Genomic DNA, 21,393 nt, shown 5'->3' with positions numbered 1-21,393 from the left:
CTATGGGACCCGGAGCATGGCCACCCTGCCTGTCATGGAGGCTTCGGAATCTGAGTCTGATGATAACAGGGAACCAGCCCTGACTTCTTAAATAAGAAACACCAGGATGTTTTTACTTAAGAGGAGCTTTGACTTAAGACTAATAGTGGAAACAACCATCTATTACTCCAGTTCTCTGTGCCTTGCCTTGCTTGCCAGCCTTGCCTTAACAAGTGATCAACAGCCCTTTCTGTGCATTGCATTCTGGAACCGTTTGACCACTCTTGTGCCTGAGTCTCTGGACTTGGAACTCTTTATTAATGCAAATTGCTAGACTGATGGAAACTTGGTTACTTCAAGTGTGTTGGCACCTGGCTTTTTGTTGATTGTTATAAGTAAGTTTGCAGTTGCCTCTTGGGTGTGTGGGTCTGTGCTTGGCTTGAGACAGGACATTGCCAGACTGGATTGGATATGGGACATAACTGAAAAAGATGGTCCCTCAGGTAATCCGGTCCCAAGCCATGAAGGACTTTAAAGGTAACAACCAGTATATTGAATTGCGCTCAGAAACACACTGCCAACCAATTCAGCTCCAAAAGCAGCAATGTTATATGTGGCAAATAACTGGCATCATTTATAACCCATGTAGCTGCATACTATATCAGCTGAAGGTTCTGAATGCTTCTAAAGAAATTTCGGCTGGTGGGATCCGAAACAGACCATTTTCTGACATAGCACCCATCCTCTGGAATATCGTGAACCCCAAGGGGCGAGCCACATGATCTTCTGAAAGGTTTTGAAGACCTTGCTCTGCCAACTGGTCTGGGGCCCCTATGGAGGTGTGACATTCTGGAGGTTGCTAATGGATTAGGTAACACCCAACTTCCTCCACCTGCATCTTTGCTCCCTTCCTTGGTCAATTTAATTTTAACTGAATTTTAAATTTAAAATCTGTATTTTAATATTTTAAATGGCATTTTATTGAATGATTTTAAACCATCTTTACTGAGATGGGCAGCATATAAGATGGATGGATAGATGGGTGGATGGATGGATGGGTGGGTGGATGGGTGGGTAGGTAGGTAGGTAGATAGGCAGGTAGGTTGGTTCCACCTTATTTCAAAACATTGCCTCTTTATTCCCCTGCTCTTTTAATAAAAAGTATAAAAAAGAAGCTGGTCCTTTACTATAAACTCTCACAGACATATATATCTATTTAAAGGAATAAATAACGATTTGGACTCTATTGATTAAGTAAGATCTGGGGGAAAAACCCAATAAAATGGCCTATTTAGAACATTCTTCCTTCTGCATTTTTAAGAAGTAAGCTTCTTTTTCCTTTAGATTTTTTTTCTTAAAGGATTTTCTGTACATTAGTATTTGAAAAATGAAATAGATTGGCACCATAAACTGTCAAATGAGAATGAAAAGTCAAATTGTTGCAGAAAATGCTATTTGTCCTTTGTACAATTCGGTGTACAAGAATTGTATTAAAAGGTGTCCTGTAATTTCCAGAGTATATGCAAATAGAAATGTTATAGTACTTTGTAATGATGTTTCTAATGTGAATCTGAGGAGAATGTAACATTTTATTTGTAGTTTTTATACTCATTTAAAGCTTGTAATCTTCAAGAAAGGAAAGGCACATAAATTCAAAGTCTTCTGTGTTGTCCTGAAGAAGCCATCACTGGACCCAGCCAGTTTGAACAACTACCGTACAGTCTCCAACCTCCCCTTCATTGGGAAGGTTGTTGAGAAAGTGGTGGCCTCGCAACTCCGGCGGTCCTTGGATGAAGCCGATTATCTAGACTCCTTTCAGTCGGGTTTCAGGCCTGGCTACAGCATGGAAACCGCTTTGGTCGCACTGACCGATGATCTCTGGAGAGCCAGGGATGGAGGTCATTCCTCCATCCTAGTGCTCCTTGACCTCTCAGCAGCCTTCGATACCATCGACCATGGTATCCTTCTGCACGGTTGCGAGAGGTGGGGGTGGGAGGCACCGTTTTTCGGTGGTTCTCCTCCTACCTCTTGGACAGGTCGCAGTCGGTGTTAGTTGGGGAGGAGAGGTCGACCCCTAGGCCCCTGAAATACGGGGTTCCTCAGGGTTCGGTCCTGTCCTCCCTGCTATTTAATATCTACATGAAGCCACTGGGTGAGATCATTCGACGGCACGGGATAAAACACCATCAATATGCGGATGATACACAGTTGTATCTGTCCGCCCCATGCCAACTCAGTGAAGCGGTTGACATGATGTGCCAGTGCCTGGAGACTGTTAGGGTCTGGATGGGGGTTAACAAGCTTGTACTCAATCCAGACAAGACCGAGTGGCTGTTGTGTTTCCCTCCCAAAAACTTGGTCAATATTCCATCACTCAGGCTGGGGGGTGAAAATCTACGCCCCTCAGACAGGGCTCGCAACTTGGGGATCCTCCTGGATCCACAGCTGACTTTAGAACACCATTTGTCGGCTGTGACTGGGGGGGCATTTGCCCAGGTTCACCTGGTGCACCAGTTGCGTCCCTACCTGGACCGGGAGGCGCTCGCAACAGTCACTCACGCCCTCGTGACCTCAAGACTGGACTACTGCAATGCGCTCTACATGGGGCAGCCCTTGAAGAGTATTTGGAGACTTCAACTCGTCCAGAACACAGCCGCGTGAGCGATTGTGGGTGCACCTCGGTACACCCATGTTACACCTATCCTCCGCGAGCTGCACTGGTTACCAATCAGTCTCCGGATACGCTTCAAGGTGCTAGTCGTAACTTATAAAGCCCTTCATGGTATTGGATCTGGGTACTTGAGAGACCGCCTGCTGCCAATTACCTCCCACAGACCCATTAGATCTCACAGGGTTGGCCTCCTCCGGGTGCCATCTACCAGCCAATGCCACCTGGCTATTACCCGGGGGAGGGCCTTCTCTGTGGCAGCTCCGGCCCTCTGGAATGAACTCCCTGCAGAGATTCGGACCCTCACCTCTCTCCAGGCCTTCCGAAAAGCCGTCAAAACCTGGCTTTGCCGGCAGGCCTGGGGGTGATGAGTTCCCTCCCCTCTCGACATGTATGGTTGTGCGACTGTTGTTTACTTTTTATTATTTGTATTTTGTTTTTTATGTTCCCCTTTTTCCCCCTTGAATTGTTCGCCGCCCTGAGTCCTCCCGGAGAAGGGCGGTATACAAGTAATAAAATTCTATTCTATTCTATTCTATTCATAAAATAAAGAAATTATCTTCTGCCTTTCAAACCAATGCAAACTCTCATTTTACAAAACTGTTGGGGGATGTCATTGCCATCTGCTTAGTTTAAATTCCAGGCAGAAAATGTTCATGTAATATATCCTAGATGCTTCTCTAGGGGGAAAAATGAGACTTAAGTATAGTATTGAATAGCCTCCAGGGAAAATTACTATATTTGCTAATACGTGAATTAAGTAAATATGCAACCAAATAGGACTAGCAAAAAGGAGAAGAATTTTTCTTTTTGTGTTTCCCTGAAATTTACGAAACTTCAACTTCGTTGAAGTTAAACTTTTGAGGTCCTGGGACTCTATTTTGAATTTAGTTTTTTTTCAGTATCTCCACTGAAGTAATAGAAGTCAACAGGGTAGACTTTATCATTGTCCTGACAATAGTCTGCCTTTGACAGTGTATTTATTTTATTAATACACTTTATTTTACTCTAGCTACAACTAATCTAATGATTTTTTCTGCTTGCCTAGAAAACACTGCGTGATTATTCTGGCTAACAAACAATATCATTTGCTGTAATCTATTTGCTGATGTTGTTAACATCTTTGCTGTTAACATCTTTGTATTAACATCAATCAATGAGATTTTATTATAATTAGCACATTAGGTATGATCTTTACCTAATTTTGTTATTACTGTAATATAAAACTGGTTAAATAACCCAATAAAATTCCCTTCATACACTTGATAAAATTTTGTATCAAAAGATATGTAAATATTTTAACCCATAAACCTGGCTTAACAAAACATAATTGCTACATTCATACAAATTGCTATTGTTAGTTCAAACAAAGAAATTTCTATTCTGTAATGTAATGAATTGGTTTCATGTAATGAACTAGTTCATACAACATGATAAAATAATGTCTGGGCTTCCAACAACATACTGAAACATCAAATATCTAATCATAGTCTAATATGATTTGTAAATTCAGCTATTCTGTCCAAAAGCAACATAGCATGTTTTTAAAAAAATATATTTTAAAGCTAACTCATACTCTCCAAAGGGTATAATACAAAAACTTGACTGTGGATTTTGCATTATGATAATGACTTTACATCATCTTATTTTGTTTCTGTTTCAATTTCCATTATTCACAGTGGATAATAACCTTATTCCAGTTGTTAATTATTTTTATGCTCTAGGGCATTTCTATTTCCTATGATAGATTGAATATAATTCTTTGATCAGAAAACATTATATTTAATTTCTTTGTTAAAGCATTATACAATGTACTATACCTGTGATGGCGAACCTATGGCTAGAGGTGGCACGCAGAGCCTTCTCTGTGGGCATGCGCATCCCCGGCAGCTGCTCTGCTGGTTTCCAGCATGCTGGCCAGCTGGTTTCCGCTGGCTCTGGAATGCTGGAAAATGGCCCGAAAAATGGTCAAAACCCAGACCAGTTTTCAGGCATTTTTCAGGCCGTTTTCATACAGCTTTTCGAGCTGTTTTTGGCCCTGAAAATGGCCCCATAAATGCCCCCCCCAAAACCCAGGTATGTGTGCACCGGCCAGCTGGCCTTTGGGTTTCTGGTGCTCCGGCGGACACATGCACATGCATGCCCACGTGTTTTAGTTTGAGCACTTGATGCCGAAAGGTTCGCCATCACTGTTCTTGGTATTTTTATATTTGATACTGAATGATTACAGTATGACATGTATCACCTTAATTTTTTTAAACTTCCAGTAAATTTCCAATGAATCTATCATTTAGGCCAGTGGTTCCCAAACTTGGCAACTTTAAGACTTGTGGACTTCAACTCCCAGAATTCTCCAGCCAGCTCTGAGCTTAAAGTTGCCAAGTTTGGGAACCACTGATTTAGGCCTATATTTCTAAGGCAAAACTTTCCCGCTGCCTGTCTGATTTGTTTTTCTTCTATTCTGTTTAGATTAAGTACAGATCCAAGTTAACCATGTAGAATTGTTTCTCTTTATTCTTTTTTTTAAAGATTTTTTTTATTTTTGAATAAACACAAACAGACAAAACACAAAAAACACAAAATCATCTTCCATTAAAAATTGTAGAAAGTGTGTTGATTAGTTACAAAAACCTCCGTGCATCCCTTCCACAGTTATCACCTACAATTCATATCAAATCATATATTTTAAATCAAATATATTTATATATATATTACTATCATCATACCTCAACCTTTATTTGACTATAATTGTTTTTACGTCCTTTTATATAAAATATTCCAGATTTAAAGCAAAACCACATAATAGCATTCCACTAGCTCTTCCCAATATCATCCAGTAACATTACATCTTTATAACACGTTCTATATAAAAATTGGTTATATTTAATAACAGAGTTTCTAAATCTCCTTTCGTAGTTCACCATTTGCAATTTATATCAAATTTCCTCTTATCAAACCAATACATATATATGCATTATTACCATTATCAATCAATTATTTAACTGTATCCATTATCACTTCATTTTATACATAATGCTCTAAATTTAACTAAATTTGACTTAATTTTTTATTATAAGCTTTCATTACATCAATATGTGTCTTTCCAGTAATAGTGCAGTCTTATGTCTCTTGCCATTTGTGACATTAGTATTCTGGTTATTTCCTAAGAAAGTTTTGTATGGACTTCTCTTCACAAATTATTGTTTATTGCATATCTTGTATAAACTCGAAACCCTCCATCTGCTTCTTCGATCAGCTTATCTTTGGTTATCACTAGCGCTTCTGACAAAGTTTCTCTCCTTAGTTCCATCAATTCTTCTCTCTTTTCTTCTTCTATACTTTGAAATCTGGGGTAGAGCTCTAGTCCATCAACCACCCCTTTCCATATTCCACTCTTTCCATTTCCAACCACGCTCAGTTCACTGTCAGTATCAACAATTTTCTTGTCTTTTTTTATTTTTTCCTTCAGTTTTTAGAACTCTGACCTCCACTTTCTTCATTTGATGAACATCCTCAATTTTTCCATCAAATTTTACTGTTCTACGATCTGTGTTCTCCAATCTCTTCTCAATTTTCTCTGTTACTTCTAATAATTTTTGAATTTAAAACATAATCTTTTGCAATGTTAAGGGTTTTTTTATGTTGCGCCATTCTTCCAATTTGTAAATGCTGCCACTCTGGCATTCAAAACTTTTTTAAAAATATAAGCAAGTTCATTTATAATCTTTCAAGACAAGGCTTTGTTTTCACTCCACTCCAGCTGCCAATAAAGCTCCCAAAGAGCACCTGTATAAACATCCCATGCTCTTTTCACTTTCATTCTCTGTAAACAAGCTGAGGAACCTTGAAATGCAAAGTCAAATGATCAAAGAGAAAAAAGAAAAGACAATATTTTCAAGCCTTCCAAGCTTCCAGCCTCCAAGTGGCAGTGTTAACTTCCTTCCCCTCTGTTATTTCCTCTTTGTATTCTTTTTATATCTTGTTTATATTCCAGGCTTAAAGAAAAGAAAATTCTTAAATGGAGCAAAAAAAAACAAACCATCCAATCCAGCATTATAAAAATAAGGAAAAAGATTTTAATCCATGGGTATAAAAAAAATATATGAAAAGTAGAAGAAGAAAAACTAATCCGTTCAATTTAAAGAATAGAAAACATTTGCAAAAGTTCCAGCCGTAAAAGAAAATTTTAAAAAAGGATAACACACTGTCTAATGTAGCTTAATTTCGTTGCTTGTTCTCTTCTGTTTTCAAATTTAATTTAGCTTTAATTTTTTTGAGGGGGGGGGTAGTGTCCTTTATAATAATAAGATTTCCTCACCAGATGGACACACTTTCTCTTTCCATTTTCCTCCTGTTCCGGAGCGGTCCCAACTTCAGCAGCTTCAACGGCTGCGCTTCTGAGATTCTCCTGGATCAATCAGGGACTTTGCGGTGTCCCTGAGATCAGCAGGACGTACTCTTCCCTGTCCCTGTCTCTTTGGGACGGTTTAGGTCCAAAAGGACCGTCCAGTGGCAAAAGTATCAACTGCGATCTTGGAGCTCCAAGATCGCACGTCGTGTCATTACAACATCAGCTCCTCCTCTCTCTTCCTCTCTCTTCCTTTCTTAATATTGCTTTTGGGGGACTAATTATCATGGACCCTAACGTATTGAGTATTTATGGATGTCTAGAGAGAGCATTACTTGAGCTTAAACGTTTCTTTTTAGAGAAATTAATCTCTATGATAGGAAATCTTTTCATTTTGTTTGCTGTTAAATCAAAGCATTTGATTTTGATTAACAGTTACTTATGTTAGATTTCTGCAACCAGAAGAAAAAAAGTGATAAAATTTCCATTAATCATCTATAGTTAATTTCTGTGGTTTGCTTATTGAAAAAGATCTGTTTGACCAATACTAATAATTATTTCCTATTTATCAGTGTTATTTTAAGCCAAACAAGGAAAGTGTTTAAGACCTTCTGCTGACTTCCTGATGAAACTTCTAGTAATCCTTAAGTTGATTCCTGCTGGAAAAGCTTTCTGTGTGAATTATATGCTCTAATTTTACAGTATATACAGTATTATAATTTATAAAGCCTTAACCAGTAAAAATGCAAAGAAAGCCATGCTTTAAAGTATATGGAAGAGTGTTGCATATTACAATCAATTCTTTTTGAAGATTCATTTAGTGTCTGATTGTATTCTTTCAGGGGGAGGAGTGGAATTACTTTTGAAATGCATTATTTATGTGAGTAGGTGGAAGGGGAGAAATTACTGAATTGTGATTTCTAGGAAAAATATACTGTTGTGAATTGGTGCATGCATTATTTATATTCATGCATAGATCTTTACTGTGAAACAGAGCCATGAAATAAACATAGCAGCCTATGGGGAGAACAAGAGAGAAGATTGCTCCTTCCTCAGAAGGGAAGGAACCTGGAGTTTTAACAAACCTAAAACTGGAAATTTGACATCTGGCAATTGAATAATTTATTTTTGCAAGTTAGCCTATGGAAATAGATTCTAGTAACAGAAATTGAGTATAGATTTATAGAGTTTCCATTCATTTTCTTTAAATGACAGCCATTGCTTTCATCATACGATGGAAATGGCAGGTATAATAGGCAACAGAACTTGCTTAATTTCTAAACCGAGATTAATTTGGCCATCGTGTCTAAAATGTATGATTATTTTTCTTCTCCATTGTATAATTCACACACATTCAATATATAAAAAATGTTATGGCCATAAAGCATAATGGAATATTGAGTATTTCATTTTCCCTCAAGTTTGGAGTGTTGGTTTTGAAGTGACATGTTCACGCCCACCTCCTTGACAGCGTTTCTGCCTCAATAGTCTGTGAATGTAATCACTACAGGGATTCCTTGTTTTGGTCAAGCCTTGCAGCTTCTCCATTTTTGATAGTAATCTCTGTTTTGTTTTGTTTAGTACAGTTTCACATAACAGAATCGGAGAATGCATCTAGATCCTTGGTCTTGATCTAATGCAGCTAGTACCTCACAATTTAAAAGCAAGTCAATGTGTTATTTCCAGTGTTGTAGCACCTTGGCTAGTCTTTTAGCCACTCACCCTGGCACACTACTGATGCCTAGGCTAGGCATCTGCTTGCCTGATAACCCTTTCAAGAGGGAGAGAAGTGTTCTGACCCAGCCTTTGCAAGCAGTGAGAAACTGCTTACTCACAAGTAAAACAATCCCCCCCCCCTTTTTTAAACATGGCAGGAACAGTCTTTGTTCAAGTTGGATAAACAAAAACAAAAGTAACTAGTCACAAATGCAAGTCTTTTCCACTTCTGAAACTGGCAAGAATAGTCTCTGTTCACATGAGAACTCAAAATAAAAAAAGTCCTTTCAATGATTAAGCCAAGCAGAAACAGTCCCTGTTCACACCAGCTGAGGCAACTTCACTCCCTGTTATTTTCCAGCAGGGAGACTCAGTTGGCACCTCAAATATAGGACAATTAGTCCCAACAAACCTGGTTCTAGCAAAGGAATCTGACTTGATTGATGTACACTGGAAAATGAATAGTTGTCTGTGACAACAGGCCACTTCCAAACCCCTACTATTTATTTCCCAGCCAGGAAGGGGCTGGCTAGCGTCTACATCTTCTTTTCTCTGAGAGCCGGCTTTTTGCCTTCGGTTACTCTCCTCTCCTCACATATGCTCATCTAGGAAGGGCTCGTCTGTTCTTCCCCATCACTCAGCTCAGGCCATGAAGACAGCCGCTTCTCCACCTAGGGGTGGACAGAAGGCCCCAGCTCTGCCCCTGATTCTGCTTCCTCACCAGAGCCTTCCAAAGACTCCAAAGCTTGCCCAGGCTCCCTCTCAACCTCCTCCTTGTCTGACTCTATTGCTAGCTCTGCTGGCAGCCTTCAGGCCACAACAAGGAGTGACCTTTGGTCACTGTACCCATTTGTGGTACCAACCTCTGCAGCTACCCCCTCTCGAAAGGTCTTCTTTTCAGTTTCTTGAGCAATTGTTTTGTCAGCATTTTTGCAACAGTTAGATTTGCAAGCATGGCCATTATCTCTTGTATCAATGGCTAATTTGTTGTCCAATTTGCTAGATCTTTTCTGTGTGCGAGGGCAGATAATTCTTATTGCCCCGTTGATAATGTTTCCAACTTGAAATCACAGCTTCTCTACACAGACACAATGCTCATGTTGCAGAGTGTCAGGTCTGTGGCTTCTTGACATTATTGAGATCAGTAAGTTCAACTGAAACTGAGTGGCAGATCAGAGGGTAGCACAGATTTCAATTTGATCTTGCATTGAACCAGGTAATGGTTAGACATTGCTCTACTTAGCACTTCTCAATAATCTGACATCATTAACAGCTGACTTAAAGTACCTTCCTATTAGGAAATAATTGATAATAGAAGCAACATTTAGTGCTCATGACTATCAAGTTAATTGATGATCAGACCTGTCCCCAAATAGGTTGTTGCAAATGAATAGTGAGTTTAATTGTGCCAATTATCATTCATGCTTCTAGACATTTTCCCAGCCAAGCTGCAATTTACCAATCTGTGCATTTAGATCATCTGCCAACATGAAGAGTCCTCTTTATGGCCTTCATTTATAATGCTGTATGATTCAATGTAAAAAGGGGTTGTTGGTTTCACTATTCACCACTGTTGATGCATAGGCCACAAAGATAGTAATCAGTGCAATTCTACTGAGAATGAATGTGACATCAAAATTTGAAACTGCTTCAAACCTGATGTCACCTATTCGTTCTACCTATTGTTGACTATGGATTCTATTCTCCAAGCAGACATTCACCACAGAATAATAACAGTGCAGGTACTGAGAACTATTTATGCTGCAAAGAACCTTTTTGCCAGATCCAGACATAATTTAGTAAAAAAAAACAGCTAAGAGTTATATATGAGCAATGGTGGTACAGTGGTTAGAATGCAGCATTACAGGCAAATTCTGCTGATTGCCGATTGCCAGCAGTTCGGCAGTTTGATTCTCACTGGCTCAAGGTTGACTCAGCCTTCCATTCTTTTGAGATCAGTAACATGAGGACCAGATCATTGGGGACAATATGCTGATTTTGTAACCTGCTTAAAGAGGGTTGTAAAGCACTGTGAATCAGTATATGTGCTATTGCTATTTCAACAATTTGTACAATCTTGCATACACTTAATGTGAATAACTCCTGGTTTCATTCTAAAGGTAGTATAGCTGGTCTCTGAAGTTTCAGTGTAGATCCACAAAATACTAATACAAGGTTTTACCAGTTACTGCTGGCAATTTGTGATTGTGCTATCTGGGAATATTGAAAATAACAGAACATTGGACTGGAAAAACTGGAATGGAGTTGTGTTAATATGTAAATATTGGTGATTATTTCCTTCATGTTATACTAGTAACAAAGCACTAATATAAATCAATATTCCTGCCTTTTCACCAAAGTCTATTTCATATCTTAGACTTGAGCAAATACACCAGGCACTACAATTTCATTGACTTCAGAGAAATTTGGATATTTGGGTAGTTCTCTAAACAGAAATTTAGGATTGTTTAAGAATTTTTATTAATTAACTTTTGATATATCTTGTATTAAGAATTTTTAAATTAAATTAAGTTGCTTGTTTTAGTAGGTGTAGGAATGTTTAATGCAATAAAAGTGATGGTTTTTTCCAATTTTTATGTTCCTACTGAAATGTTATACTGTCAATTAATTGTAGATTCTAGCATATATTTCATTGACTAAATATGAAGCATGCTTAAAGTACTTTATAAAATTGTAAGAATGAAATGGAGGCATAATACTGGGAATATAATTTGTGTAAAGTTTATTTTTGTTATTTTTAATAAAACTTGACATTAATGTTTGCCCAACAGTGTTTTCAGCAACAGTAATTGTTTAATTCTTTTTTATTCATAGCATTGTGCCTGCAATTGTGCATAAACTAATCTGTTGATGTGTAATATATAGGTACCTATGGCATAAAATTATCGATATGTTTATGTTTTGACTGAGGTGGCATTACATAGAAATATTGTTACATTCTTATTTCTGTTGATGCTATTACTATAATTAACTCACATTTTAAAAAATATTTTATTTATGTCCAAGTTTGTCCGCTACCTCCTATGGTGACTCATGGAGATTATATCTGCCATCCGCGGCCTTGTGAACATTACAACCATGGAACTGTGGTTGAGTTCTATTGTGATCCTGGCTACACTCTCAGTAATGATTACAAATATATCACCTGCCAGTATGGAAAATGGTTTCCATCATATCAAGTATACTGTATCAAAACAGGTAAGAACAAAGGAATCTGGATATTAAATGTTTAAACATTAATTTTTCAAATAAAGGTATGTTTGAATTGAAACTGCCTCCACAATACTTTATTACTTGTAGCATTTATTTTGCTTTCAAAACAGAAGTATCCACAGGAGGTGTCCCAATCCAAACCCTGCTCCTTTTGTATGTGTGCAATGTCAATATGCAGTGGCTCAGTGACTAAGACACTGAGCTTGTCGATCAGAAAAGCAGGCAGTTCAGCAGTTCGAATCCCTAGTGCCGTGTAACGGAGTGAGCTCCTGTTACTTGTCCCAGCTTCTGCCAACCTAGCAGTTTGAAAGCAAGTAGAAATGCAAGTAGAAAAATAGGGCACGGAGATGTCTTCAGACAGCGCTGGCTCTTCGGCTTTGAAATGGAGATCAGCACCGCCCCCTAGAGTTGGGAATGACTAGCACATATATGTGAGGGGAACCTTTACCTTTACTAATGTCAATAGATATATCAACAATGTGTAGCGCCCAGGAGCATAACCATCATCTTTCTGTTTTGATCTGCAGATATCACTGCTTTCACATGTGATAATTTATTAGATTGAAAATAATTTTATAAAAGCAAAAATAAATGTGAGCAATCGTATTTGTTGTGTTTGTAGCTCTGTAGCTTAGCATGTAGTTCTGGTTCTGATTCTCCTTGTATGCAATAAAAGGCAATTATTATCTAGTGTTTCCTATTACTCTTTGTTTCACAGAACAAGCCTGGCCAAATAACCAGGAAACTCTTTTACGAACATGGAAGATTGTAGCATTCACTGCTACTAGTGTTCTTCTAATGCTTCTGTTAGTTATTCTTGCCAGAATGTTCCAAACCAAATTTAAGGCACATTTCCTTCCAAGGTTAGTATTGGTTTAATTTTTGCTGGTGTACAAAGCAGTTGATGATTGTTAGGAATTTTATTTGCAATTGATTTGTACTACAATTAACTTATATAACTGTAATAACCTGCTGTTTTTTGAAAACAGTATGATCAATGTATCCTATTAAAATAGGAATCTTGCGCTTTTCAGAGTCAGGCAAAATGTTCTCATCAATTGCATCCAATTATTATTTCTTTGGCCTTCCAACTTCCTCTCAATCCTTTCACACTTTCTTCATAAAATTGTTTTATAATTAAAACTTCATTCTATATTCCCAAATCATCTAATATATTTATTTCATTCTGTACTAATCATTCACTTTTGTATCCAGTAAATATTTACTTTTGACCATATCTCATTTTATACAATTCTAAGTAATGTCTTCCTCCTTTTATTCATTTGCTTTTTCATTTCTCTTGACCTGGAAAACATTTATTTTCATATAACAAAAGTGGACAGAAGCAAATTCTTTATATAGAGACATTTTCATTTCTTTAAGCAAACACCTATTCTGTGTAATAAACACAGAATATTAACCTCTATTTTAATACCAGATTTTGTATGTTTAAAATTATTATATTCATCATCCCATCTTTAATAAACATCCCAGCAAGATACAAGTAAATTAACTTCAGCAGGATTCAATTATATATAAGAAACTTCTTTATATACAATACCAAACAGCAGAATTCAGCATACAATATCAGGAACACAGAAGCAATATTCATAGAAGCAAGCCATTACAAAGTAGAGAGATACAGAGGCTAATATTGTACAGAGGATGGACAAGTTAAAGAGACCAAATTAACTCATATACAGTTCAGCAAGTCTAAGCCACGCCCAGACTACAAACATCAAATACTATGTTTCAGTTTCCAAACAGTCTCCATTGGCTGACCTGTTACCTTGTCTATCCAAACAATCCCTATTGGCTGATCAGTTACCATGTCTATCCAAACCAGAGGTGGGTTGCTCCTGGTTCGGCCAAACCAGTAGTAGCAGCGGCGGGAGGCTCTGCCCACTCACCGGGACACTTTTGTGCATGTGCAGAAGCGTCGTGTGCACACACAAGCGAACCGGTAGTAAAACTGGTACAAACCCACCACTGATCCAAACAGTCCCCATTGGGTGACGTGTTACCATGTCTATCCAAACAGTCCCCACTGGCTGACCTGTTGCTTTGTCCTGTCTATTCCAGTCTATGAACATACTCTGACAAAAACTCATCTACCTGTTCTAACTTTTCACTGTTTAATGTACAGCTTGTATTTCCCCCATCAAGCCCACTTACCTTGATCAGTTACTTAGTTATTCATTTAGTTCTCTTTGATGTGGGGGGGGGGGATGTGAAACAGACACTGAAAGAATTTTCTACAATGGAAAACAGTTTTCATTGACTGCAAAAGCAAAGCTGTACACTTACTATATAATAAGTGAATTGGAATTATCTTGTTCATTTCTAGGTACCCACAAACTCTTTCAAAGGTAAACATAGCTTTTCCTTGTTCAACAAGGAGGGAGACCCATACAAGTATGAAATGTTTTAGTGGGTAAAGCATTCTGCTGGCAAATGCAAATAGTTGTCTGGGAAGCTTCAGTGTCTAGTTTAAAAAAACTTCACTGCCTACATCATTTCACTTTTTATGCCAAATCTTTTTTGATTTTTCAAATGTATAGCATATTCCTTAAGCAAGACTCCTATAGTGGCATTGGGGCTGCAACTCCCAGAATGGATCCAAGAAATTAGGCCAATCAGCCTGACATCATGGAAAAGATAATCAATAATCAAATGGAGGATTTGTGGGCATGTTAGATATGAACAAGGTGAACAGGAAAGGAACATAAGTTTGTTAAAAATGGTTCATGCAAGGCAAAACCTATATCCATCTTTGATAAAGTGATTAAATTAGTGGGCATAGTATTCTTGGGCTTCCCTAAAGCATTTAATAAGCAGATGAAAGCCTACTACTTTTTATATTTTTATATATTGATAATATGTGTGATAGACAGTACCACCACCCACCAGATGGATTTGTAATTGGCTGACCAACCATACTCAGTTTATAGCCCTTATTGGAACTACATCTACATGAAGGGAAGCTTGCAGTGGGATACCTCAGGGTTCTGTTTTGGGCCCAGTTCAATATCTTCATAAACGATCTAAACAAGGTGATAAAATTATAACTCATCAGATTTGCAGATGACATTGAGCTGGGGGGAAATTGCTAACATTTTGGAAGATAGATAAACTCAAGAGTCAGAAAGATCTTTACAGACTTAAGCATTGGGCCCTATCCAATAATAACTGCATTTCAAATGACTTAAAATTTTGTTCTTGAAGAACTCTGTTTCTGGCAAAGGATGTTTAGCCATTCTCAACATCATTTTTATACACATGTTCTCTCTTTTCCCTGATCTAGAGATACTCAAGAGAATTGCAACAATGGCCCAGACTTTGTGGTGGTGGATGGTGTTCCTGTCATGCTTCCTTCTTATGATGAAGCTGTGAGTAGTGGCATAAATGAGTTGGCATCAGGATGTGTGCCCCCTGCAGGCCAGGGATATGTTTTTCAAGCCGATGATCAGAATCCTCCAGCTTATCCTGGACCAGATGATTTGAACAGGTTGCCAGCTGAATTTGACACGTGTGACAGCATTTCAGGCTCTTCAGAACTTCTCCAGAGTTTATACACATCTTCTGCATGTCAGATGGGAGCTCATCCTGTCTCAGACAGAACTGATGTTATCAACAGCACCACTGAAGAAGTAGCATCAACCAGCCCAAGCATTGATATTGCTGATGGTAATTTTGAATGTTGAACCTTATGTAGGATTATTTTAGCATCAGTTTTTTCCATATGGAAAAGCCATGAGATTATGCTTGGGAGAAGCAAACTATCCTCAGATCCGTGGTCTGTCTCTTTGTTCTAGCTTCTCTCTCTCTCTCCTTCCCACCCCCATTTTTTTTCCTAGCAGAGGCTTCTTTACAAGCCACATTTTCACTGCTGGTCCAGAAAGCACATATCTGTCATTTATTGACAGGAAATGAACTGGTGGTTGGTGGTTATGCTTCATCATCAAAGTTAATTGGAGGACACCAGTTAATTATGCCATTCAGAGTCTGAATGTCTGATTGTGTTCCTGAAATACTTTTATTAATATTTATTTTCTGTTATAAGGTGCAGTTCTGATTCATTTCAAAAAGTCAGGGCAAGCAAAGCGAGTATTATTGTTCATAATCAATACTATGTGTCAACCAAATGTATTGTTGTTAATGTTTTTGTTGTGACCGAGAATATTTGTTGGAGACTCTAGCTAGTTTTCATAGGCAGTTATTTATAGAATCAGTAAATAATTAGGGAACTTAAATAGTTATCTAAGTGTAGAATATGAAGATAGCCATGTATGGCTATAACATGAGCCCAATGTCAGGGTTCCAAGTAACACCCCCTGTCAGTTCTGGAAGCCATCTTTACTGTTGGAGTTTCAGGGCTGCCACCCATATTCCAAAAGCTCCAATCTTTTTTTGGTGAGGTGCATATTTGAAGTTTTGAGGATATCTTGTGCGCACCCCAAATTTTTGAAAAATTCCCAACTCAGAATAAAAAATTATATATTTTGATAAAATGAAAAAAGTAACATTTTTAGTGTTGAGTTTTTGAAAACCCAAGAAACTCCAAAACGCAAAAAATAATTCAGTATTGAAGCTAAATATTTATTAAATTTATATGCCACCTGTCTCACTATCCAAAGCGACACTGTGGCTGCATAATATAGGAATACTCAACCTTACTGTATATTTTGTGTTTGCTGGGTTTTCTTTTCAAGTAGGTTACCGGTTAATTTTTGTTACAGTTCATAATCTTTAATTTTTATGTAACAAGGAATTTAAAACAATGATAATTTTAACTTTCTGAAATGTAGCAAACTATTTTCTCTGTGCACAAAGGACTCTCAGTGAACATACTATAAAGCCCATGTTTAATCTCTCCCCACTTGTGTCTGTCCCTCAATTATCTCCAGCCAATGCCAATAGAGATGGAACCAATTGGTTGATTATTAATTACATGCTATCAATAACAAGAGTTGGACGGGACCTTGGAGGTGTCCAAGTCCAACTCCCTATTGTACAATACTATACTTATTGTACAGCAATTCTGATTTTTTTTAAAGAACTTGATCAAGTTGTGCTTAGTTCTGAACAATCACATAGATTTTCTCCATGATGAGATGGAATCTATATCTGCTGTCTTATTAATTAATATTGTCTTTAAGTCTCAGTTTCTTGGAGGAGTATTTTTAAATCCCATTAAGGGATTTTGGAACACTCAGAACAAAATGGAATTTTGTCCCAAGTCAGGATAGAATTTCCACTTTAAAACTTTCAAAAGTTTCAAACTTTAAAACTTTTCAGATTCTTGGTAAACAGTCAGATAAATTATTTTCCAGAAAAGGGCTGCATTTTTATAAAAATGGGTGCAATAAGAGGTATAGTGGATGAGCATTTTACCCTCCTAAAATACTCAGGGTTATTTTGGGATTACTTGAGCATATTTACAGGGAAAGCCAGGGCTGCAGCACCTATATCACTTCCCCCTTGATGATGTCTATGGAATTTAGGTGAAATCCTTGGGGCTCTCTGAATATGGTTGGGGTTTTTTTGCAGATGTTTCATTACCTAACCAGTAATGAATCACAACTATATCACTGCTAGGGTACAAAATAGCCCAAGAAAGTGGGTGAAAAATGATGTGGCTAATGATCATGGAAGCATGCCTCAGATTAAACAACATAAGAGTTGGAAGGAACCTTGGAGGTCTTTTAGTCCAACCCCTGCTCATGCAGGAAACCTTATACCATTTTAGGCAAATGGTTTTCTAGTCTCTCCTTAAAAACTGCCAGCGTTGGAGCATCCAGAACTTCTGGAGGCAAGTTGTTCCACTGATTAACTAATAATAGCACACCACAGAAAACTTCAAGGCAAAAGCCCAGCACTTATGATGTTACCTAGTTGGGCAATGAAGCATCTGCCAGAGAACAATTAAGCTCAAGGAGCACCATGCACCTAATCTAAATTCCATAGATATCCTCAAAGGGGAAGTGATCATAGTTCAACCCTGAGGTACATATATTCTCTTCTATTGGATTTAGATGACTAAAGATAATTTTGGTACTTGGTTTTATAAATTTGTTTAAAGTGGAGCAGGCTGAAAAAAGAAGTCATGCTGATATCTTAGTTACACCCAAATTATTTTTTTTATTATAACATTCAAGTTATCCAATTAATATTTCAAGATCCTATAAAATCATTTTCTTTTGCAAAGTATGGATTTTCTTAATACCAGTATGTGCATTTCAGTGGGCTAATATGCTGAATATAATTGTCCTGTAGTCTAACAGCATCTTCTACAATATCAAAAAGTACAAAATTAATGTTTGTAATTTATTATAAGTGAAACAGTGAAATTATGCAAAACCCACCATTCCAGGAATTGAGTGTTCTCCATAATATTCTGTTCTAAATCGAACTTCTCCAGTCATTCCCAGAATAATCTGGAAGTTTTGGGAAGCAAATCTTGCAAATCTTTAGTTAATCATTCACAGTTCCAGTTGAAACAGGTATATGAAGAGAATAGTACACATCATTCTATTCCTGAAACTATAGAATTTATTTGCTTATATTCTCCTTTGTTTATTTGCTTATTTGTATTCAGCCTTTATTATTTTTCAGACAAATCTGAGCAGCGACATATCAAATTTCCCTAAAGACACAGAATTACTCTAAAAGCCCTAACATATTTTAATCTTGAAATCCCTCATGTTCTAGAACAAAGCAGAATGCAACAAAATTAAGTGGACAGTATAGTGTCATAATGATTCAGATGACCCAAATTAATCTGAAATATATAAGTGGTCCATGTTTAGTGACTGCCCTGTGTAATGACCATTTTACTTATGACAGTGACGAAAAAGTAGCTTTATAAAGTAGCTTTATAATCAGTCTTCAAATGTATGACCTTTGAATGTCTGAAACACAAAAAAACTGAAATAAGATCATAAGCACAGTCAAGCCTTTTTTCTTAATGACTGAATTGCGGTCACTAAATGCTGACTATCTGTATGCCAAATTTAAGCTATATGAGAATTCATCCACCATAAGACGCGTTAGCCAGAAAACTGCTTCATCGCACAGCCATTTATAAAGTGCCTTGAATAAATTGAACTGATTCTATGAAGTCACTGATTCTGATTATACAAGTAGCAGAGAATAAATACAAAAGATTGCCTGAATTTCTGCATAACTGAATTATCTTAAGAACTGGCAGACTCATTGCTGATATGTTATAAACACAATAAAATTGCAGGACATTCCAAATGACAGTTCACAATTAAAGCCCATTAATTCTTTCTTTTATTTTCTAGAAATTCCATTGATGGATGAAGACCCTTAATCTGCACAAATATTTCTCATATCTTGTTGGGGCGGGGGAATAAATCATTTACATATGTATACATACATATCTATATTATCTATATGAATCTCTATATAAAGACTGATTACAGATGGAGGCAAGGATATTTTCTGTTTTTATAAATCTTCCTCATTATAATGTCATCAGATTTTGTGTGCATATTTTAAATCAACTTTGGGGTTGAGAGCATCAGCTATTCAACAGCAGCTTTACAAAATGAATCCTGAGGATTTGATGAGACTAAACATTACAGGAGAATTACACATTTGTGGAATAGTGACAAGTGTATCTGCATCGCAGGAAGTTTTAACAGATGTTTTAAAACACCAATGAAGAATAGACAAAGATACAAGTGCAAGACATAATTGAAGTATTTCATATAATGTACATTCTGTTTAATCAAAGCTACTTCATATTTATGATGGACCATAATTTATAAATTTAATTTATTGAGGGGGAAATAAATGGTTGAAATTAAAATCAAAGAGGGTCACTTCTAAATTTCTTCATGAAATTCAAGGTGGAAACTTTTACTGCAAGCAAATAAAACACTTGGACTAAATTAAAAGCTTAATCATTGGGGGCAGAAACTCACTGGAAGGAACCTGAAGATCATATTGAAATTAAATAAAAGTACTTTAGATGATCCTGTAAAGAACATGATATATCACAGGCAAATGATGAAATATTGATACTTCCTAATAATTGCGTTTGGGGACCTGGGGAAAGGAGGCATTAAAATACTTCATTGAACATGGGAACATATAAAAATACAAAATATTTTTATTCAAAAAAACAAATGTTGGGATATGTAGTAAGAGATGTGTTTAGTAGCATCTAAGAGTCATAGAATGGTTATCCTCATGAAAGAAAGAAAACTAAGTTGAGTGTGAATTGTTTGAGTGCTTTAGGACTGAATATAACAGAAGAAAATGCTATTAGTTTGGTGACACTGATCAGGAAATGATTGCATATACAGGTAACTTTTGTATATATAAATTTTCATTATATATTTTTCTACTGTATAGTCATTTGGATTGTGCAAAGAATAGCATTGCTATGGGATAAAGATGTGACTGAATTTTTAAAAGTGAGCTATCAATACAGTAATTATAGCTGAAAGTAACTTCACTTCATTTCATTTAAAGATGTGGGTAAAATAAATAAAATGCTTAAGAAGAATACAGACTTGAAAAGATTGCTTTTTTATATAAGGTTGCCTATAGACATTATATGTTTCAGCCTTACAGTATTGTTGAACAGACAATCAGAACAAAGAGAAGCTTCTGTTGTGAGAAAGCAGCTAAAAATATTCATATAGCTGAAATTTAAGCCACATTTAGGATGTGACAACACATTTGAGGGTTAAAAAGCAGCCTTAAGTATCCTGGGATCTTCAGAAGGTTGGTCAATTTTTGTGCCATCATCCCATCAAAAATATATTCCTCCACTACCCACTTGCTTTTAGTCAGAAAGAAAGATAGAGGAATGTCTTCTCTACCAAGTCAAATGGTGATTTCAACCACTGAACATGGGCTTCCTTGTTCCAAATCTAGATATTTAAACTAAGGTGACCATACGTCCCGATTTCAGCGGGACAGTCATGATTTATAACAATTTGTCCCATGTCCCGGGGCGTTTTTAAAAAGTCCCGATTTTCTGGCTTCATGTTGAAAGCCCAGTGGATTTGCTTAAGAAATCCTAACCGGGGCAAGACAAAAGACATTCTGTCTAAACCTTCTCTCTGTCTCAGTACTTTCATTGAAGATATTACAACTTTAAAGCAAGAAAACGGGCCTCCCCCCTGCCCCTTTTACTCACTTTTATAAGAAAAGATGACCCAGTTACCATAGAGCTCCAGGAAATAGTTTGGCTAGAGTAGCAACTGTTCCTTCCTGGATTTCCCAGATGGGAGAGGCACGGAGGTTGGAGGTCAGCTCATGTGGGAAAAAATGGTGGCTCCTCGTTTTTCTTTGAAAAATATTTCTCTGAGACTATTTAACCATTTTAATTTGCTCAGTTCTTTGTATTAACATCTATATAATTTTGGATTGACTTGGAATGTCTGCCTGCTGGTAAGTGAGCTGGTTT

The 21,393-nt window shown here is 37.1% G+C and overlaps 1 protein-coding gene across 5 annotated transcripts in view; it reads left to right on the top strand.

The window, feature by feature from the left end:
• SUSD4 (sushi domain containing 4) overlaps window positions 1–20,486 on the top strand; it is an 83,702-nt gene extending 63,216 nt beyond the window's left edge. For all 5 annotated transcript variants that reach the window (XM_087717833.1, XM_087717834.1, XM_014074467.2 and 2 more), the window contains 4 exons: window positions 11,739–11,930; window positions 12,664–12,808; window positions 15,250–15,632; window positions 19,253–20,486. In XM_087717833.1, the coding sequence (XP_087573959.1) occupies window positions 11,739–11,930; window positions 12,664–12,808; window positions 15,250–15,632; window positions 19,253–19,281 (749 nt within the window). In that variant the 3' untranslated portion in view covers window positions 19,282–20,486. The remainder of the gene's footprint in view (window positions 1–11,738; window positions 11,931–12,663; window positions 12,809–15,249; window positions 15,633–19,252) is intronic.
• The last annotated feature ends 907 nt before the right edge of the window (window positions 20,487–21,393 follow it).

The sequence above is a fragment of the Thamnophis sirtalis genome, unplaced genomic scaffold, assembly GCF_051295495.1.
Source record: "Thamnophis sirtalis isolate CommonGarterSnake01/CBP01778 unplaced genomic scaffold, rThaSir2_p1.2 scaffold_6, whole genome shotgun sequence".
Lineage (NCBI taxonomy): Eukaryota > Metazoa > Chordata > Lepidosauria > Squamata > Natricidae > Thamnophis > Thamnophis sirtalis.
The sequence above is the reverse complement of the archived record's forward strand: the minus strand, read 5'-3'. Positions and strand labels throughout refer to the sequence as shown.